Source organism: Vicugna pacos, chromosome 11, assembly GCF_048564905.1.
Source record: "Vicugna pacos chromosome 11, VicPac4, whole genome shotgun sequence".
Taxonomy (NCBI): domain Eukaryota; kingdom Metazoa; phylum Chordata; class Mammalia; order Artiodactyla; family Camelidae; genus Vicugna; species Vicugna pacos.
This window is the reverse complement of record NC_132997.1, coordinates 57,638,822-57,655,851: the sequence shown is the minus strand read 5'-3', so window position 1 is coordinate 57,655,851 and position 17,030 is coordinate 57,638,822. Positions and strand designations below refer to the sequence as shown.

Sequence of the window (17,030 nt, the reverse complement as noted above, 5' to 3'; positions counted from 1 at the left end):
AATGTTTAGTGAATATTAAATGAAGAAAAATAGGATATGGTCATTTTGATGGAGCAGGCAGTAGATGTAGACAAAAGTTCTAGATTTGAATCTTACCCATCAATAATTAGTTAATGTTAATGAGTTGCTGTTAATATCTCAGCCACAGCATCCTCAACAGTAAAACAACAGAAGTATCTACCCATCTAATAGCTACTGAGTGAAATAATATCTTAAATGTATTCTGTATCATTCTTAGAAATGTTACACAAATACAAGGATTACTTTGGGAGTATTTATATTTTTGGCCTCAGTATTTAGCTTGGAGCTTTTACGGAAGAGGCACTAAAACATTTGTGAAAGTGATCAGAGTATCACTTCCTAGTTTCTGTAAGATAATGGTAGCCACCTAAATTCTCTTCAGGAATCCTACAAAAGGTTTCACATCAACAAGGAAAGCAAATAAAATCACCTTATAGCCCATATCTTCAGCATAACTAGGAAACAGAGACTATTACAAATTTCAATTTACATGTAAGTGAAGAAATTAAACCTGAACCCATCAAAGCCAGCACCTGGAGGCCTTACCCCAGTAGAGTCATAGATACACTGCAAAACACAAAATATCAACTTGTGATTTCTTCTAGAAGAAAAGAGAATGGATATAAAACCTGGTGGCTACCACAGCACTGGTAGAGGCTCCAAAAGAATTCTGGCTCAAAAGTGGTTAATGTTTTACTATATGATCCAGCAATCCCACTCCTGGGCATATATCCTGAGGGAACTCTAATTTGAAAAGATACATGAACCCCAATGTTCACAGCAGCACTATATACAATACCCAAGACATGGAAGCAACCTAAATGCCCATCAGCAGATGACTGGATAAAGAAGTTGTGGTATATTTATACAATGGAATACTACTCGGCCATAAAAAAGCAAAATAATGCCATTTGAAGCAACATGGATGGACCTGGAGATTGTCATTCTAAGTGAAGTAAGCCAGAAAGAGAAAGAAAAATACCATATGATACCATTTATATGTGGAATGGAAAAAAAAAAAAAGACAAAGAGCTTATTTACAAAACAGAAATAGACTCACAGACATAGAAAACAAACTTATGGTTACCAAGGAGGGGAAGGGGCTGGGAAGGGATAAATTGGGAGTTTGAGATTTGCAGATACTAAGTAATATATATAAAATAGATAAACAACAAGTTTATATGGTATAGCATAGGGAGCTTTATTCAGTATCTTGCAACTTATAGTGAAGAAGAATATGAAAATGAATATATGTATGTTCATGTATGACTGAAGCATTACTTTGTACTCCAGAAACTGACACAACATTGTAAACTGACTATACTTCAATAAAAGTATATGTATACTAAAAAAAAGAAAGTATTCAGGACAATGAATATAAAAGAAGCTCTAACCAAAAAAAAAAAGTGGTTAGTCTTGTGGAGAAGAGACACATAATACACAATAGGGGAAGTATTCTCTGTAGGCTTGGTGGAGGAGGAGGGGAAAGAGAAGGAGGAAGGGGAGGAAGAGGAGGAGAAGGAAGAGGAAAGGAGGGGGAGAACGTAAAGGAGGAGGAAGAGGGGAAGGGGCAGAGGAGGAGGAGAGGAAGAAGAAAGCAACTGAAGTTTAAAATCCTAAGAAACAAAACAGTATCAAAGCATCAGAAAACCAACTAACCAACATTCCAAAAGGAACCATTTATTAAAGAAACTGTTTTTTATAGTTTCAATAATACAAAACACTCGTGAACTAAGAAACCAAGTAACCACTTGTACCCACCCCTCATCCCTACCACTTGGCCCAGAAAAATCCTACATCTGACATATTTCATCAGGAACAACAACAACAGAATACTCAAACATCCACAGAAAGCTACTATAAAGTGAAAGTAGAATTAGAACGATTCAGGTGATAAAAAGTACTCCACCAGCAACCTCCAAAAAATATAAAGTAACAAAAATTGCAATGCAATACAATAAAATGAATTAAGTGTAGTTAATAAATTAATGCAAATACGAAAGAAATCTGAAATCTAAAACCTCAGACTAGTAAAGGACAAACAGTAAGTAAACATGCAAAAAAGGGAGGGGGGAGAACACGGAAAGAAATTAGAAAAAAATAAAATAAAATCATTTCTAAAATAAAGAGAAAAACACAACATGCCCAAGGGCCAAATGACAAAACTCAAAGTACACTATGGGACACAGTGGATGAGAATGAAAAGAAAGCAAAAGAACAAAAATGAAATACAGAGTTTAAAAATATCAAAGAGAACATGATAGACATAGAAGATAGGCAAAAAAGATTCAACTTGTGTGCAACTGGAGTCCTTAAATAAGAAAAATAAAATAATGAGCTAGAACAAAATTAATGCTTTTTTCCAGAGGCTTTAACTTCAGGAAAACTTTCTGAAAATAAAAGGACTGAACCTTCATATTGTAAGGGCCCTAAATGAGCCAAATGCTCAGCCTTAGGTATATCCCAGTAAAATTATCAGCCTTTAAGATAAAGAAAACTATTTCTAGCTTCTTGATACAAAAAAAAAAAACCCAAGTTATTTACAAAGGGAGAAAAATCAGTCAACAAAGGAAATAAATTAGACATTACATTTGTTGATAACAAGACAACAATGAAGCAAGGTATTCAAGAAGCTCAAGGAAATAAAAGTGTTGGCGAAGAATTTTGTATCTAGCCAAGCTGCCCTTTAGGTACTAACACTAGAGAAAAGCACTTTAAACATGCAAGAAAAAGAAAACTTTACTCATATTGCATAATCTACTAGATCATGAGCTTCCTTTAAACAAGGGATGAATTTGGAAAGCACAACACAAGGACAGGTGGTGAACATTGTATATATGTAATTGCAGATCAAGGACTAAAACAAAGGTACTAGATTATACTAGATTAAACAGCCCGTGCAAGAACACCCTAACCCTCCTTTGTTGCCCTGAAAGCACTTAACAAAGCTCCCACGGAAGATACCCTCCCCTATGCCAGGAGGATGGAGAGTATCTTCATTGCCAGAGATAAGGGAATTCGGAGCAGAGGAAGCTGTATAATCAAACATTGCTACTACTTCATTAATTTGCCACTACAAGCCCAAACCACTTTCTTTTGTCAAATCCTCACAAATAATTTATTCTTTGTCTAAAAATAAACAACCTGCTTTGGTCACTTCTTGAGTCCTACACCAATGGGACAACCATACATACAAAATTAAATTTGTTTTTTTTCCTGCTAATCTGTCTTGTTATCAATTTAATTATTAGACCAGCCAAAAGAATCAAGAGGGTTAGAGGGAAATTTGTCCCTCCCTTAAAACAGACAAATACAAAATGCAGAATATTTTTAAAGGATATTTTTAAAAGTCTAGACTCTTCAAAGCATCAATGGAAAGAAGTTGTTAGAAAAAGGTAAAATAATAAAAGAAACTAAATGAATCTTGATTGAATTCTGGTTTTGGAAAAGCAACTATAAAGAATTTTCTCCTTACAACCATGTAAAATTGAGTATGAACTGAATATTGGATGATTATTATGGGATTATTATTATTTTACATACAATAATCATATTTTGGTTTTGTAGGAGAATGTTCTTGTTTTTGGAAGATACATGCCAAACTATTGAGATGTCTATGCCATGTTGTCTGAAACTTATTTTCAAACGGTTCAACACACACAAAAAAAGAAAAATGTGCATGTATGTTTTTGTGCATATGTGTGTGTATAAGTACAAAGATAAAGCAGGAGAATGGATTGGATGAACACACACAGCAGACTATTAACTGGTCCTTCTGGGTGGAGAATATACAAATATACATGATGTCTATCATACTACTCTTACAATTTTTTACGTATGAAATTTCATAATAAAAAGTTGGTTTAAAAAAGTGAACAAAATATAGAATAAAAAATGAAATATGGAATATGGCAAGAATAGAGGCCAACAAAAGACGTAAGACCCTAAGAACATGGAAGAAAGTAACAAAGAGTAGTAACTGTCATATAATTAACTATTAATAAATTCTAATTCTATTGCTCATCATTACACATGGAAGGGAGGATGGGGCAAAACATTATTGTTCTTAAATAGTTAGCACTGTTAGGTGTTCTAGGGCATACAAAGGAGAAAGAAAAAAATAATCAGCATTAGGTGAATAGCCTCCAAGCTCCAAGTTCATAAACATAATAAAGTATATAACAGTGAGATATTTATCATTCAGATGCTACTAGAACTAAGAGGAGGCAAATAATCATTTTTGAGTCCTTGCTATGAGCATAAAGGAAGAGATGATCATTTTGTGAATATAATTATCAAAGAAACTTAAATGATTCAGGTAGGATGTTGCAGAACACAAGAGACCTTGTTAAATGGAAATGGAAGATAGGGCACACTTCAGTATACGCAAAAGCACTGAAGACTGGAAAATTCAAGAACTGTTTTGGGGAAACAGATCAAGCCTTTGGCTAAGATAAATTTGTAAAGCAGAAATTTGAGAAAGACTATGAAAGCAGTTTGAGATCAGACCACAAAGATCCTGAAATTCAATGTTTATCTAAGAAATTTTAGATTTTAAGAAGTGGACCAATATAAGCAAGTCTTTAAGTAGATATATACGGCTATACCATACAGGAAAAAGGTAGGGAGATAGTCTCGTTTACCAGTTACAAGACTAGCATATTGACAGATTGCTATAACCAAGCAATCCTATCTTCTAAACTAAGGAAGTAAGCTGTCTGTGCTCCCACCCCTCACCCTCATTACCTATCGTCTGCTCAACCTAGAAAGCTTTCTATAGCCCACTTTTTTTTGTCACCCTGATTCTATTATGAATTTTACATAAACCTAAGTATCTTTTGTATATTTAGACATAAAGTAGATAGTATACCAGAAGGTGTTTCATAACTAAACACAATTAAGGAGAACAAAGCTTCTGTTACATTTTCGGGTTATGGTAGTGGACTATTTAACCAGTTACCAATATTCTCAGATGGTGGTTTTAAAAAAAGAACAAATAATATGACTATATTACTGATTTCTCAACTGAGGTTCCTCATCTAAATCACAGAATGACTATTTTCTCAATTCTCCCATGAACAGTATCAAACCAGCACTATTCTAGATACACAGAAGTTAAGTCAGTATATACAACGCATGTCTTAGGACATTAGGGCTTAACTCTTTCCTGGAACCCCAGTTTAAACAGGCTGTAAAATGAAGTAAGACTACTTGCTTAATAAATTCGTAATAAATTGAGAAATAACTGAAACTGAAGAATGGTTGTTTCTGTACAGAGAGGAACTTGAGTGAAAATCTATTTATTAGAAAATCCCAAAACTCATTTCTCTCATCAAAAGTTATTCAATCACCTCTATGTCTGCCTGTTCTTAAATAGTTTATCTAAACACTGGTTATTTCAATCATTTTGTCTCACCATCCTTTTCAATACTCTACTGCCAGATAACCTTCCCAAACACCCATTTTATCATGCCTCTTTCTTGATGAAAATAAAATGACAGAAAATAAACAATGAAATAAATATAAAGCCCTGTAACAATTCACCAGGGCAGCTTGGGGTAGTACAATGTAGATGCACTTTTTAGTGGGGAGGGGAGGTTTAGGGGCTCTCAAGGCTTTTAAGTCTTTTGGGTTTACATCCTAGCCATAGAGTCACTGTGATTCCTTTGAAACAGTTATCTAATGTTTCTAAGTCCCTGTTTCCAAATCTTTAATAAAGCAGTTTATACCTCTCTCATTTTGTGATGTGATATTTGTAAACACCTTAGCACAGTATTTGGCATCCCTAACAAGGCTGTCAGTTAATACTAATTAGCCTTCTAGCATTGTAAACTTTCTTGAATCTTGCTAGCCGCTTCCTTTTCAACTTTGGCTTGATCTTCAGCCTCAACCAAACGCATCTCTTCATTGCTCCTGAATGATTCATACTCATCTTTCACCCTAAGCTTTTATTTTGCTATTTTTCTCAATTGGAATGCTGCTTTCCTCCTACTCAACTAACAAAACTCTATCCATCCTTTATGATCTAGAAGATTCAGCCCCAATTCTTCCATTAGACTTTCCTCAATTCTACCATTTCATACTGATTTGATTCTTTCAAAATGCCTAGATGTATTGCTTGTTAATTTTTTGGCATTTTATCATAAAATTTTAGAGAAGGTAAACTAGTAGTAGGCAGTAGATTCATTAAAATGCTATTTTAACTCTGGTAGCAATGTAAAAATGGAGCACTTTTCTACCTTAAAGACCACCAGAACAAAGCAAAGGAACAGACTGCCGACTTTCTAAAGGTAGAATATTTGACTGCTGAATATACACACATATATCCTCACATTTTGATAAATTCTGTTCTTTGAATGTGGATACATTAGCACAATACTTAAAAAGTATTCTACAAGTAGTAGATGTTTGATAAATGTTGGATTGACTAATCAAATGGCATAATTTACGTAGCCTTTTTCAAGGAATTAAATTTCCATGAGATTCTCATTCATCTTTAGACCATTTATATGTAATAAGAAGACAAGTACTACAATTTTCAGTTACACTTTATCAGTGACCTCAGGTTATAACTGCATATAACAAAATGAAGTTGTAAACAAAATAATTCATACAGAACATTGAGATTTTTCAAAGAAATAATCCAATAATTAAGGGAGGCAATGCTTCTATATGAATGAACAGGTATAAATGTGTGTATAGCATCCAAGCTATTTTCATCTATCAAAGATAATCAGAAGAGAAAGTAAAAACACATTTTCAGTTAAGTCCCAGATATTTTTTCTTATCTTTGTTATATAAATGCCAACAGGGGTTAAGCTCATTTAACATTTTTATAAGTCAGCAAATTCAGAAAAGTTATACTGCCAAATTAAGAAAATGGCCAATTTACAATTCATTGCAAATATTTAAAGAACACAGATATGAAGGGTAGATATAATTCCCAGGGAACATTCTATATAACTGTGAGAGATGATATAATATTGAGTGTGTAGTCCCACACTGTACTTAAACTAGTGCTTCTCAAACTCTTCCACTTAAACAGTCCCCCTTAACAAAATATCCTTATAAAAGCTGAGGAGAAAGAACACATATCCCCATGAGTAGCATAACCCAAAACTATGCCAAATTCCAAATTTCTCATGCTTTATCTTAAAAATTCATGCTATTAAAAGGTAAGTCATATTTTATTCTTTGGCTTTGCATATCTCCTGACACACAATCATGTACTCTCAATAGTAACATCTGACCCAGTTTGAGAAGCAATGACTTAATACAATGTATGTGTATCTGAAAAATATCTTCCTAGATTATGATACTGGAACAATTTCATTTTATAGTGCCAGGGATAAATAATAATAAAAATTGCTTGACATATGTTGAGTAATAATTATTTAAAAGGTATTATATTAGGTTTTTAATATATATAATCTTAATTTTCAAAATGAAAGTATTATCATATCAACTGTAATGAAGAAAGTAAGGCACAAAGAGATTAAATAGCCATCCCAAGATAATAAAGCTAATTAAAATATTAGCCACTTGTACACAAGTCTTTATTATATCATGATTTCATTAATACTTTATTTTCACAGAAATCTCTTTCTCTGACCTGTGTTTTTACCTTACTTTTCAAGAACTTCATGGAGATGAACTGTGAACAGCCTAATGGCCACTAATGTCTAAAAAGAAACTTTTAACTAGTTCTAGAGCTTTAAGACTGATGAACAATGGAAAATGCAAAACAATTTATACTAAAAAAGAAACCAATATCTAGTCACTAAACTGAGTCAATTCTTAGGTCCAAATAAGACTTGGCATTGTAAATAGGATAGGATGTAAAATTTCATACATAAATTCTAGGTGTGATCCAAAAGGGCGGCACAGAATGACAGAGAGACAAGGACTGCAAGTTATTTAGCAAATCTTAAGTACCCTTCATTAGCTTCTGTCACTAGCTAGAACACGTCCTTGAGTAAGTTACTTGCCTCTCTAGAATTTATATTCACCATATGAAAGAAATGTGTTAGCAGATTTTTAAGTTTCCTTCCATTCATATCTTTAATTCCATTTATATCTTTACCATTATTGCCCACTCATTTCAATTTCAATAGTTAAGTTTCCATTACTCTCAGGCAGTATCTCTTTATTAGTTATTTTTAAGGAATTAGTTTTTTTTTTATTTACTTTTCTGTACACACAAATATCAGTCTTGGTCTTTCTTTAAAATATTCCCTCACTCCTTGTTTCTTAACCACTTCATTTTACAATTTGGAAGTACTGAACACAAAAAAGCTGCCCAGTAAAAACTGCTGCTTTAATAATAAGTTTACTCTAAGCCCTACTGTCAAAATGTTTACGATATCAGAAAGTACTTCAGTGTATTTATTTTTTAAAACCTTTGGTGATTTGATCTTAAGGTTAAATTATATGGTGTTTTTAATGCAAATATTTAAGTATATTAAGAACCACAGGTACCTCACACCAGTCAGAATGGCCATCATTCAAAAATCCACAAATGACAAATGCTGGAGAGGCTGTGGAGAAAGGGGAACCCTCCTACACTGCTGGTGGGAATGCAGTTTGGTACAGCCACTGTGGAAAACAGTGTGGAGATTCCTCAAAAGACTAGGAATAGACTTACCATATGACCCAGGAATCCCACTCCTGGGCTTGTATCCAGAAGGAAATCTACTTCATGATGACACCTGCACCCCAATGTTCATAGCAGCACTATTTACAATAGCCAAAACATGGAAACAGCCTAAATGCCGACCAACAGATGACTGGATAAACAAGATGTGGTATATTTATACAATGGAATACTACTCAGCCATAAAACCCGACAACATAATGCCATTTGCAGCAACATGGATGCTCCTAGAAAATGTCATTCTAAGTGAAGTAAGCCAGAAAGAGAAAGAAAAATACCCTATGAGATCGCTCATATGTGGAATCTAAAAAACAAAAACAAAAACAAACAAACAAAAACAAAGCATAAATACAGGACAGAAATAGACTCATGGACAGAGAATACAGACTTGTGGTTACCAGGGGGATAGAGGGTGGGAAGGGATAGACTGGGGTTTCAAAATTGTAGAATAGATAAACAAGATTACACTGTATAGCACAGGGAAATATACACAAAATGTTACGATAAATCACAGAGAAAAAAATGTGACAATGAGTGTGTATATGTCCATGAATGACTGAAAAATTATGCTGAACACTGGAATTTGACACAACATTGTAAAATGATTATAAATCAATAAAAAATGTTAAAAAAAATGCATCATTAGAACAATAAACAATAACAACAACAAAAGAACCACAGGTAAACTATGCCACTAACCATCTTCCAGTTTGATTTGCAATCTGCTCTTCTAATTTCTGTAGCTCCAATGTGTAAGCCATTATCCGAGCATTGCACAGCATGAGATTCTTAACTGCATGCAAAATCTGGTCTTTCTGAGTGCTCAGAGAGAGGAGTTTCCATACCCCATCTCGTATTCGAGTTTCTAAATTTATTTTTTCTTGAATACTGCAGTCCTTAAAAAAAAAAGAGAGAGAAAGCATTTTTAAAAGGTAACAAAAACATGAAAAAATGCTCAATGTCGCTAATTATCAGAGATATGTAAATTAAAACTACTATAAGTTATCACCTCAAACCAGTCAGAATGGCCATCATTCAAAATTCCACAAACGATAACTGCTGGAGAAGGTATGGAGAAAAAGAAACCCTCCTACACTGTTGGTGGGAATGCAGTTTGGTGCAACCATTATGGAAAACAGTATATAGAGATTCCTCAAAAAATAAAAATAGACTTACCATATGATCCAGCAGTCCCACTCCTGGGCATATATCTGGAGGGAACTCTAATTTGAAAAGATACATCCGCCCCAATGTTCACAGCAGCACTATTTACAATAGCCAAGACATGGAAACAATCTAAATGTCCATCGACAGATGACTAGATAAAGATGCTGTGGTATATTTATACGATGGAATACTATTCAGCCGTAAAATAGAATAAAATAATGTCATTTGCAGCAACATGGATGGACCTGGAGGTTGTCATTCTTAGTGAAGTAGGCCAGAAAGAGAAAGAAAAATATCATATGATATCACTTATATGTGGAATTAAAAAAAAACCACAGATGAATTTATTCACAAAACAGAAACAGACTCACAGACATAGAAAACAAACTTATGGTTACAGAGGGAAGAGGGTGGGAAGGGATAAACTGGGAGTTTGAGATTTGCATGTACTAACTACTATATATAAAATAAATAAACTAGTTCCTTCTGTAGAGCACAGGGAACTATATTCAATATCTTGTAGTAATCTATAATGAAAAAGAATATGAAAAGGAATATATATATGAATATATATGACTGAAACATTACACTGTACACCAGAAATTGACACAATATTGTAAAGTGACTATACTTCAATTAAAAAAAAAGAAAAATAAATTAAAAGGGTAGCAAAAACCCAAAATTATAACATTTCTTTTTACCCCCAAAAGATGGAAAATGTAATAGATAGTATTACAATTTTATACCATATTGGAAAAGTAACAAAGTTTTTAAGTATGACAGTATAAAATTTTTTAAAGCTTTTAAAACAATTTTTTGGGGGAGAGATAATTAGTTTTTTACTTGTTTATTTATAATAGAGGTACTGGGGATAGAACCCAGGACCTCGAGCATGCTAAGCATGCACTTTATGACTAAGCCATACCCTCCCTCCACTTAAATGCTTTTTTCCAAAATTTTAATTTCTTGCCTTATTAGGAAGTGTTTACAATTTACTAGATGAACAGAACAGAAACAAAGGTGAAAAATTTTACACATTCTTACCATAACTGTACAAAGTTGAATAATGTCCCCCAAATAGTCCTGTCCTCCCAGAACCTCAGAGTGTGATCTTATTTGGATATAATTTTGTAGATGTAATTAGTTGAGGAGAGGTCATACTGGATTAGTGTGGGCCCTAAATCCAAGGACTACTGCCCTCAATAGAGGGCCATGTGAAGACACCGAGGGGCACACAGAGAGAACAGCATATGAAGATGGAGGCAGAGACTGGAGTAATGAGTCTACAAGCCAAGGAACACCAAGTATTGCCAGCAACCACCAGAAGCTAGAGAAGGTGAGGACAGACTCTTTCCAAGGGACTTCAGCAAGAACATGTCCCTGCAGATAATTTAATTTCAGACATCTGGACTCCAAAACTATGAGAGAATAAATTTTTGTTGTTTTAAGCCACTCAATTTTGGTAATTTGTTATGACAGCCTCAGGAAACTAACACAACAATATAATAACTAATGTGAACAATATAGCACATGTATGTATTACATAAGTTGTATTGTGGGATGGCAAAATTTAACTGATGATACTGATTTAACCTAGGGAAAACTTTCTAAAAACCAGCTGCTGAATAAAGGACCTAAGGTTTAACTGCAGGGAGGTAAAGGCTGTTTGTTAGGGTAAGCAGTGTAAATAAAATTTCAGAAGCAACAGAATAAAAGTACTGTGCTTAGAAAATATCAGAAGTTTTAGCTACCCGGAACAGAGATTTAGAGCACAGATTTGGATATATTTATTTTAGTTTTGAAACTACTAAATTATTTTAGTTCTGAAAATCTTTTATTCTATACAATGATCTTACAATGGCCTGGTTCTATAAACAAGTTTCATATGTAACATAAAAATTCTATAAACTAAAACATACTGTTCTGATTTAATTCAGTGGCTTCTTAAAAATTACAAATCATTGGATACTCTTTATTATACTACAAAACATAATAATGCTTCCTCTTTACTATACTACAAACATATAATCTTTCATTTTAGCATGTCTATTTCTATAATTAAAGAGATCATCCTGGCTTCTGTGGTAAAAGAATGAATGCTATAATTTACCTTTTAATTGGAATAAAATCTGAATCAAAAATGTGAATGGACTCTAATAACAAAAGTTCCAGATATTAAAAAGACAATCTTTTCAAAAAAAAAAAGCTGATAGTTGGGAGAGCAATCGCCTGTGAAGATTACCTGAAAAGAAAAACTGCAGATGATTCAACTCGACTATCCAAATCAATCAAATGTACTATTCACATGCAGAAAACAGATCTGTTTAATTACCTTCTGTAATTACATCATATAATCACTACATAAAAACCTTTGTAGTACAACTCAAAACTGGTGTACTATATAAATGTAGTCATTTGCTGGTTTTTCTTCTTTACACATGACTGAATTTCAACAATTCCATCTCATCTTTTTATGACTTGTCTGTCCCAAGTAAATTCTTCTTTAATATAATTAGTAATTAATTATAAGAATTATCTATGTGATCCATATGTCTATCCTCTGGCAGGCTGGTTAATATTGGAGAGTACACTTAGGGAGCAACTTGAAGCTGGGATGAATAGCTTTACCCCACGACCTAAATACAAATACCATCTGGTGCCATTAAATTCAAGTTTGCTTTTTTTAAATACTACAGTGAGGCAGCCAGTTGAACTAGCACAGACATTCTTAAAGCTAGCTGCACATTAGAATCACCCCAGGGCAGAGGGGAAGGACCTTACAAAAGTACCTAAGTGTATGATCTATCCCAAAATGATTAGGATCTCTGGAGGTGGAACCTGAGCATTTTTTTTTTAAAGTTCCTCCAGTGATTCAGTGCACAGCCAGGGTAGAGAACCAGGGCTGGAATACTTGAAATTCCCAAGCAATCTGGAAAGTTGCAACAACCTTAAGAAACCAGTAGGTGGCCACAGCCACATTAAGGAGTAAGTTTGGACTTCTGAGGTTTCCATCTTGCTAATGAAGATTGTCTCTCTTCATCACTTATTAATAAAAACTTCATAAAATTATAGAGTCTTGGGATATAGTGTGAAAAGGAAATATAAAGTCAGGGTTTTAAAAAAATCTTATTTTTAAGGTTAAACATTCACTAAGGAAATGAGATATCACTAACAGATACTACAATTCCATTCTTTAGAGCAGTGGGCAGCAAACCATAGCCCAGTCAGCGCGTGTTTTTGTAAATAAAGTTGTACTGGGGCACTGTCACACCCATTTGTATGTTGTCTATGGCTACTTTCAAGCTACAATGGCAGAGCTGAGTAATTTCAAGAGACTGCGTGGCCCACAAAGCTGAAAATAATTTACTATCTGTCCTCCTACAGAAATGGTTTGCTGCTCCCTACCCAGCCAAATTAACATACATAGTAAACTGTTATCTTACCTTCCCTGCTCTGCGATGAGTGGATGTGGACTGGGAGAGCTGACATAAGTGGAATAAATTGTTAAGTGTATGTATGTTTCTTAATGTATTCAGGGTGGAAAAAAAAAAGAACCATTGTGTTAACCAGTTTTAGTACACATCTATACTTCTTTTAATACACATCTATACTTTAACGTGCAGAGAAAACATCTCTGGTCAAGCGATACTACTATAGCCCTCCCCCACCAAAAAAAATTCCTATGGAGTCAAGGGACTTGTTTTTAGCTACAAAAGGATGCAGAGTGCTCCTAGGCTAGGAGTGATGTCTAGTGCTAACCACAGTGAGAACAATGATCATGTAATGAGGACTCAACGGTGCACTCAATGGTAATGTTCACTGACCTTAAAGAGAAAGAGTACGGAGCTAAAACCACCAGTGCCTCAACCACAACAGCAGAGTCAAGATGATTAGGACCCATGACAAAAGCATGTTTCCCTGTATCTATCCCTCCTAGAAGTATATAAACTCAAGTCTCCAGGAAGAACAGAGAATGGAGAGAGAGCCACCCTCTTTTTATTTCTTCTTCAATTTTCTAAATAAGGGCTTGCTTGTAATCAGATCAAACAGAAGCCATCTTATCTTATAGGTATTTAAAATCAGGCTGGTAAAAATAAATTGATAGGGCAAGGCTAAGAATGAGATAGATGCCTTAAATGTGAAAACCCATATAATGTAGAAAACAGAAATATACTAGATTTTAAGAGCTAGAAGGGAAAAACTGAAGTATAAAAAAAATGGCCTTAATGTTGGAATTAAGCATTGACTTAAAAAAAAAAAAGAAAAACAGAGGTTTGGCTGATGGTAAGAAAACTGCAGTAATCCAGATAGAAACCATTATCCACCTAATGGATATAGTAAACCATGTTAGTAGCTAAGATGAAAAAGACTGCAGAAAAGTATATACAGTATATACTCTTTCTAAAAGAAATTGTGTATATTTTAAGAATTGTTTATGTATAGAAAAAAGTCTAGAAATTGTTAACAGCGGTCATTCTGGGGAATAGAGTTGGAGAAAGAATTCTTAAATTCATGTTTCTATGTTTACTTTCCCACAATGATATAGTATTATTTCTTGAACTTTATTTTTATAAAGATTTCAAAAGCTTAAACATTTGTAAGAAAAGGTAGGTGGCTGCCACAACTGCTCAGATGAATGGGACAGAAGATAACAAAAATAGTCACCGCTCAAGCATGTTCTGAGCACTAGGTACTGTGGTTAAGTAAAGAGGTTCTCAAATTCCAACAACTTTCTAGAATAGGCAAGTCTACAACTGTGTAAACTGATACTTAGAAAAGACAGGTAGTGTATTCAAGGTTGTACAACAAGCATAGCTGGTTTTGAGCTTAATCTGACCCCAAAGCCAATATTTTATGCTGTGAGTAGTCACAGGTGATACCAAGTTTGAGTAAAGGTGTTTCACCAGTGAATAACCATCTGAAAAAAACTGGTCTTATTCCTATTAAATGGCAGGTTCATTAATATCAAAGGAAATACACCAAATAAAAATTCGGTTTTAGGTACAAAATTCTCTTACTGACCCTCAGTATTCCTGATGGGTTAAAACCTATTTCTATTTTGCAATATTTCTCCAAAATCCAAACAAAAGGAATTCCACAACTCAATTACTTGAATTTGTTGCTGCCTAAGAAATCATTAAGTACTTTACCTTCCTACATATAAATAATCCAGTCCTTATGTGTATTTAAGTATTTGTTTTCATTCTATGTAAACTTCTTTTATGACCTTATCTTTTTGTGTCTTTTGTATCATTCCTAAATATTACTGCTGCACACAGCACAATAAGTGGTCTCACCAACATCTATATGATAAGTGCAAGTACCTCACTACATCAGCAATTCACTAGAAATCAAAAAAAATTTAATAATTAGGACAACCAAAGTACATAACAGAAAAGAAATACTTTACATCGAAGATGTCTGAAATTTTTGAAATGCTGGTATAAAACAGCATAAATTACTGATAAAGGTACTAGATTTTTTGCATAATTCTTAATGTCTTGTTTTACTTTTCAGCACAGTATTACTGAAGACTTCCTAATTATTTTGTATCTGCTGAGGGTTCTAAGATTTCTAGAAAACACGTTGCTAAGCAAAGATAATAGGCTGCTATTATTACTAATATACTACCAATACTGACCTACAAAACTGGCAAATTCATATGGTTTAATCTACTTCAGAAATCGGTAAAAGAAGGTGGAGATTAAACTGGAAGTGGAGATTCAGCTTAAAGACATGAGTGTTTTGTTTTCTTTAAAGGTTAAGAGTGGAAGGGATAGCATTTTAATAACTGCTAAAAAATAATATTAGACTACATTAAGTAAAAAGGCGTCTAACACATTTTACATGGCTAAATAGCAAACACCAAACTTCTCTCCTATTCAATTCAAAAAGAATCCACAATCAAATCAACTTTTTCTCAAGTTCAGAGGTCGAAGTTTGCTTTTCCACCCCACTCCAGCAAGTTCATACTGTGTCAGACACAGCGCCTACAGTAACTGTGCTTTCCACGAAATCTAGTAATAAGCAAACTGTCCTCCATTGTCCACGGGTGAGCTTCCTAGAAATCCCAGGGCTCCCATTCCCCCGGTGTCACCTGCACTTGGAAAAACAGTGTCCAAACCCTGGGAGGAGGGGCGGCGGACAGGTGCAGCCAGAAACGCGCGGCGAGACTCCAGCATCGCTTCCCCATTCCAGGCCTGTTTCCTCCCTAAGAATCTGGAGGCGGAGGCCCGGAGGTGGGAATAGGGGGATTTCCAAGCTCCATTTGGGCCTCAGAAGTGCAGTGGCCTAGTCCTTCCCTTTGTCTCTGGCCATGGCTGAATACGAGGCGCAGAGTGGGGGCTTTCCCGCCGTGCAGACGAAACCACAGCAAGAGGCCCTAAAGCCAGGCCCTCTCCTCACTCACCTGCTGGGCCGGAAGCCCCGCTGTGCGGCACTCGGGCCCCCTCAGAGTCTGCCGCTCCATTCCGAGCGCCACAGTCGAGGCTGCCGCCACTCCGCCAAGGACAGGATTTGAAAAGCCCGCCCGTGACTGGTGCTGCGGAGGACGCCAACCGCCGCTCGGCCGTACCAAGTGCTGGCCGCGGGGGGAGGGGCGAGGGTCTGCGAGCCGGCGCGCGCCTGCGCAGTGGGCCCGTCCCGCACCCTGCGCGGCCGGCGCCTCAGGTTTTCCAACAGATCCGAGTTCTGGGTGCCGGCGAAGTCAGGAGCGGCTTTAAGGCGCTGATTGAGACGTGGGCGGGCCCGGGACAAGAGTGGGCGGGGCCGTAGGGAAAGCGTTGATCACTGAGCGCACCTGACCCGGTGTAAGGTTTAGGCTGGTGGTTTTCTAGGCCAACCCTTTGAGCCGGGAGCCTTCCCACCGAAGTTCCTCCAAAGCGCTCGGGCAGGCTGACCCAAGGCTGCGATTCCTGGACTCCTACCTACAACTCCGAGACACATGGTATCACTAGGAACCTGGGGTCTCACTCCCAGAGAACCAAATGACACGCTCTCAGCGATCACTCTCTCACACAGCGCAGATGGTCACCCGGGGTCACTCATAGATCACGGCGTTATTAATCAGGCTGTTAATCAGGCTGGTGAGACGCCGTGCCAGGCATTTCACAAGGCCTTTTCTTTTGTCCCCAGTGTTTCTTTGTAATTCCAGATGCCCCCACTCCAAGTAGTCTCTCCTCTCTCGCAA

At 35.8% G+C, this 17,030-nt stretch overlaps 1 protein-coding gene across 15 annotated transcripts in view; it reads right to left on the bottom strand.

The window, feature by feature from the left end:
* RTKN2 (rhotekin 2) overlaps nucleotides 1-16,561 on the bottom strand; it is a 162,720-nt gene extending 146,159 nt beyond the window's left edge. For 13 of the 15 annotated variants that reach the window (XM_072971443.1, XM_072971444.1, XM_072971451.1 and 10 more), the window contains exons 1-2: nucleotides 16,251-16,561; nucleotides 9,374-9,570 (exon numbers count right to left, since the gene is read on the bottom strand). In XM_072971443.1, the coding sequence (XP_072827544.1) occupies nucleotides 9,374-9,570; nucleotides 16,251-16,310 (257 nt within the window). In that variant the 5' untranslated portion in view covers nucleotides 16,311-16,561. Of the gene's footprint in view, nucleotides 1-9,373; nucleotides 9,571-11,951; nucleotides 11,995-16,250 lie in introns of those variants that run through there. The other 2 variants (XM_072971445.1, XM_072971449.1) reach the window with 2 other exon arrangements.
* Between the last annotated feature and the right edge of the window lie 469 nt (nucleotides 16,562-17,030).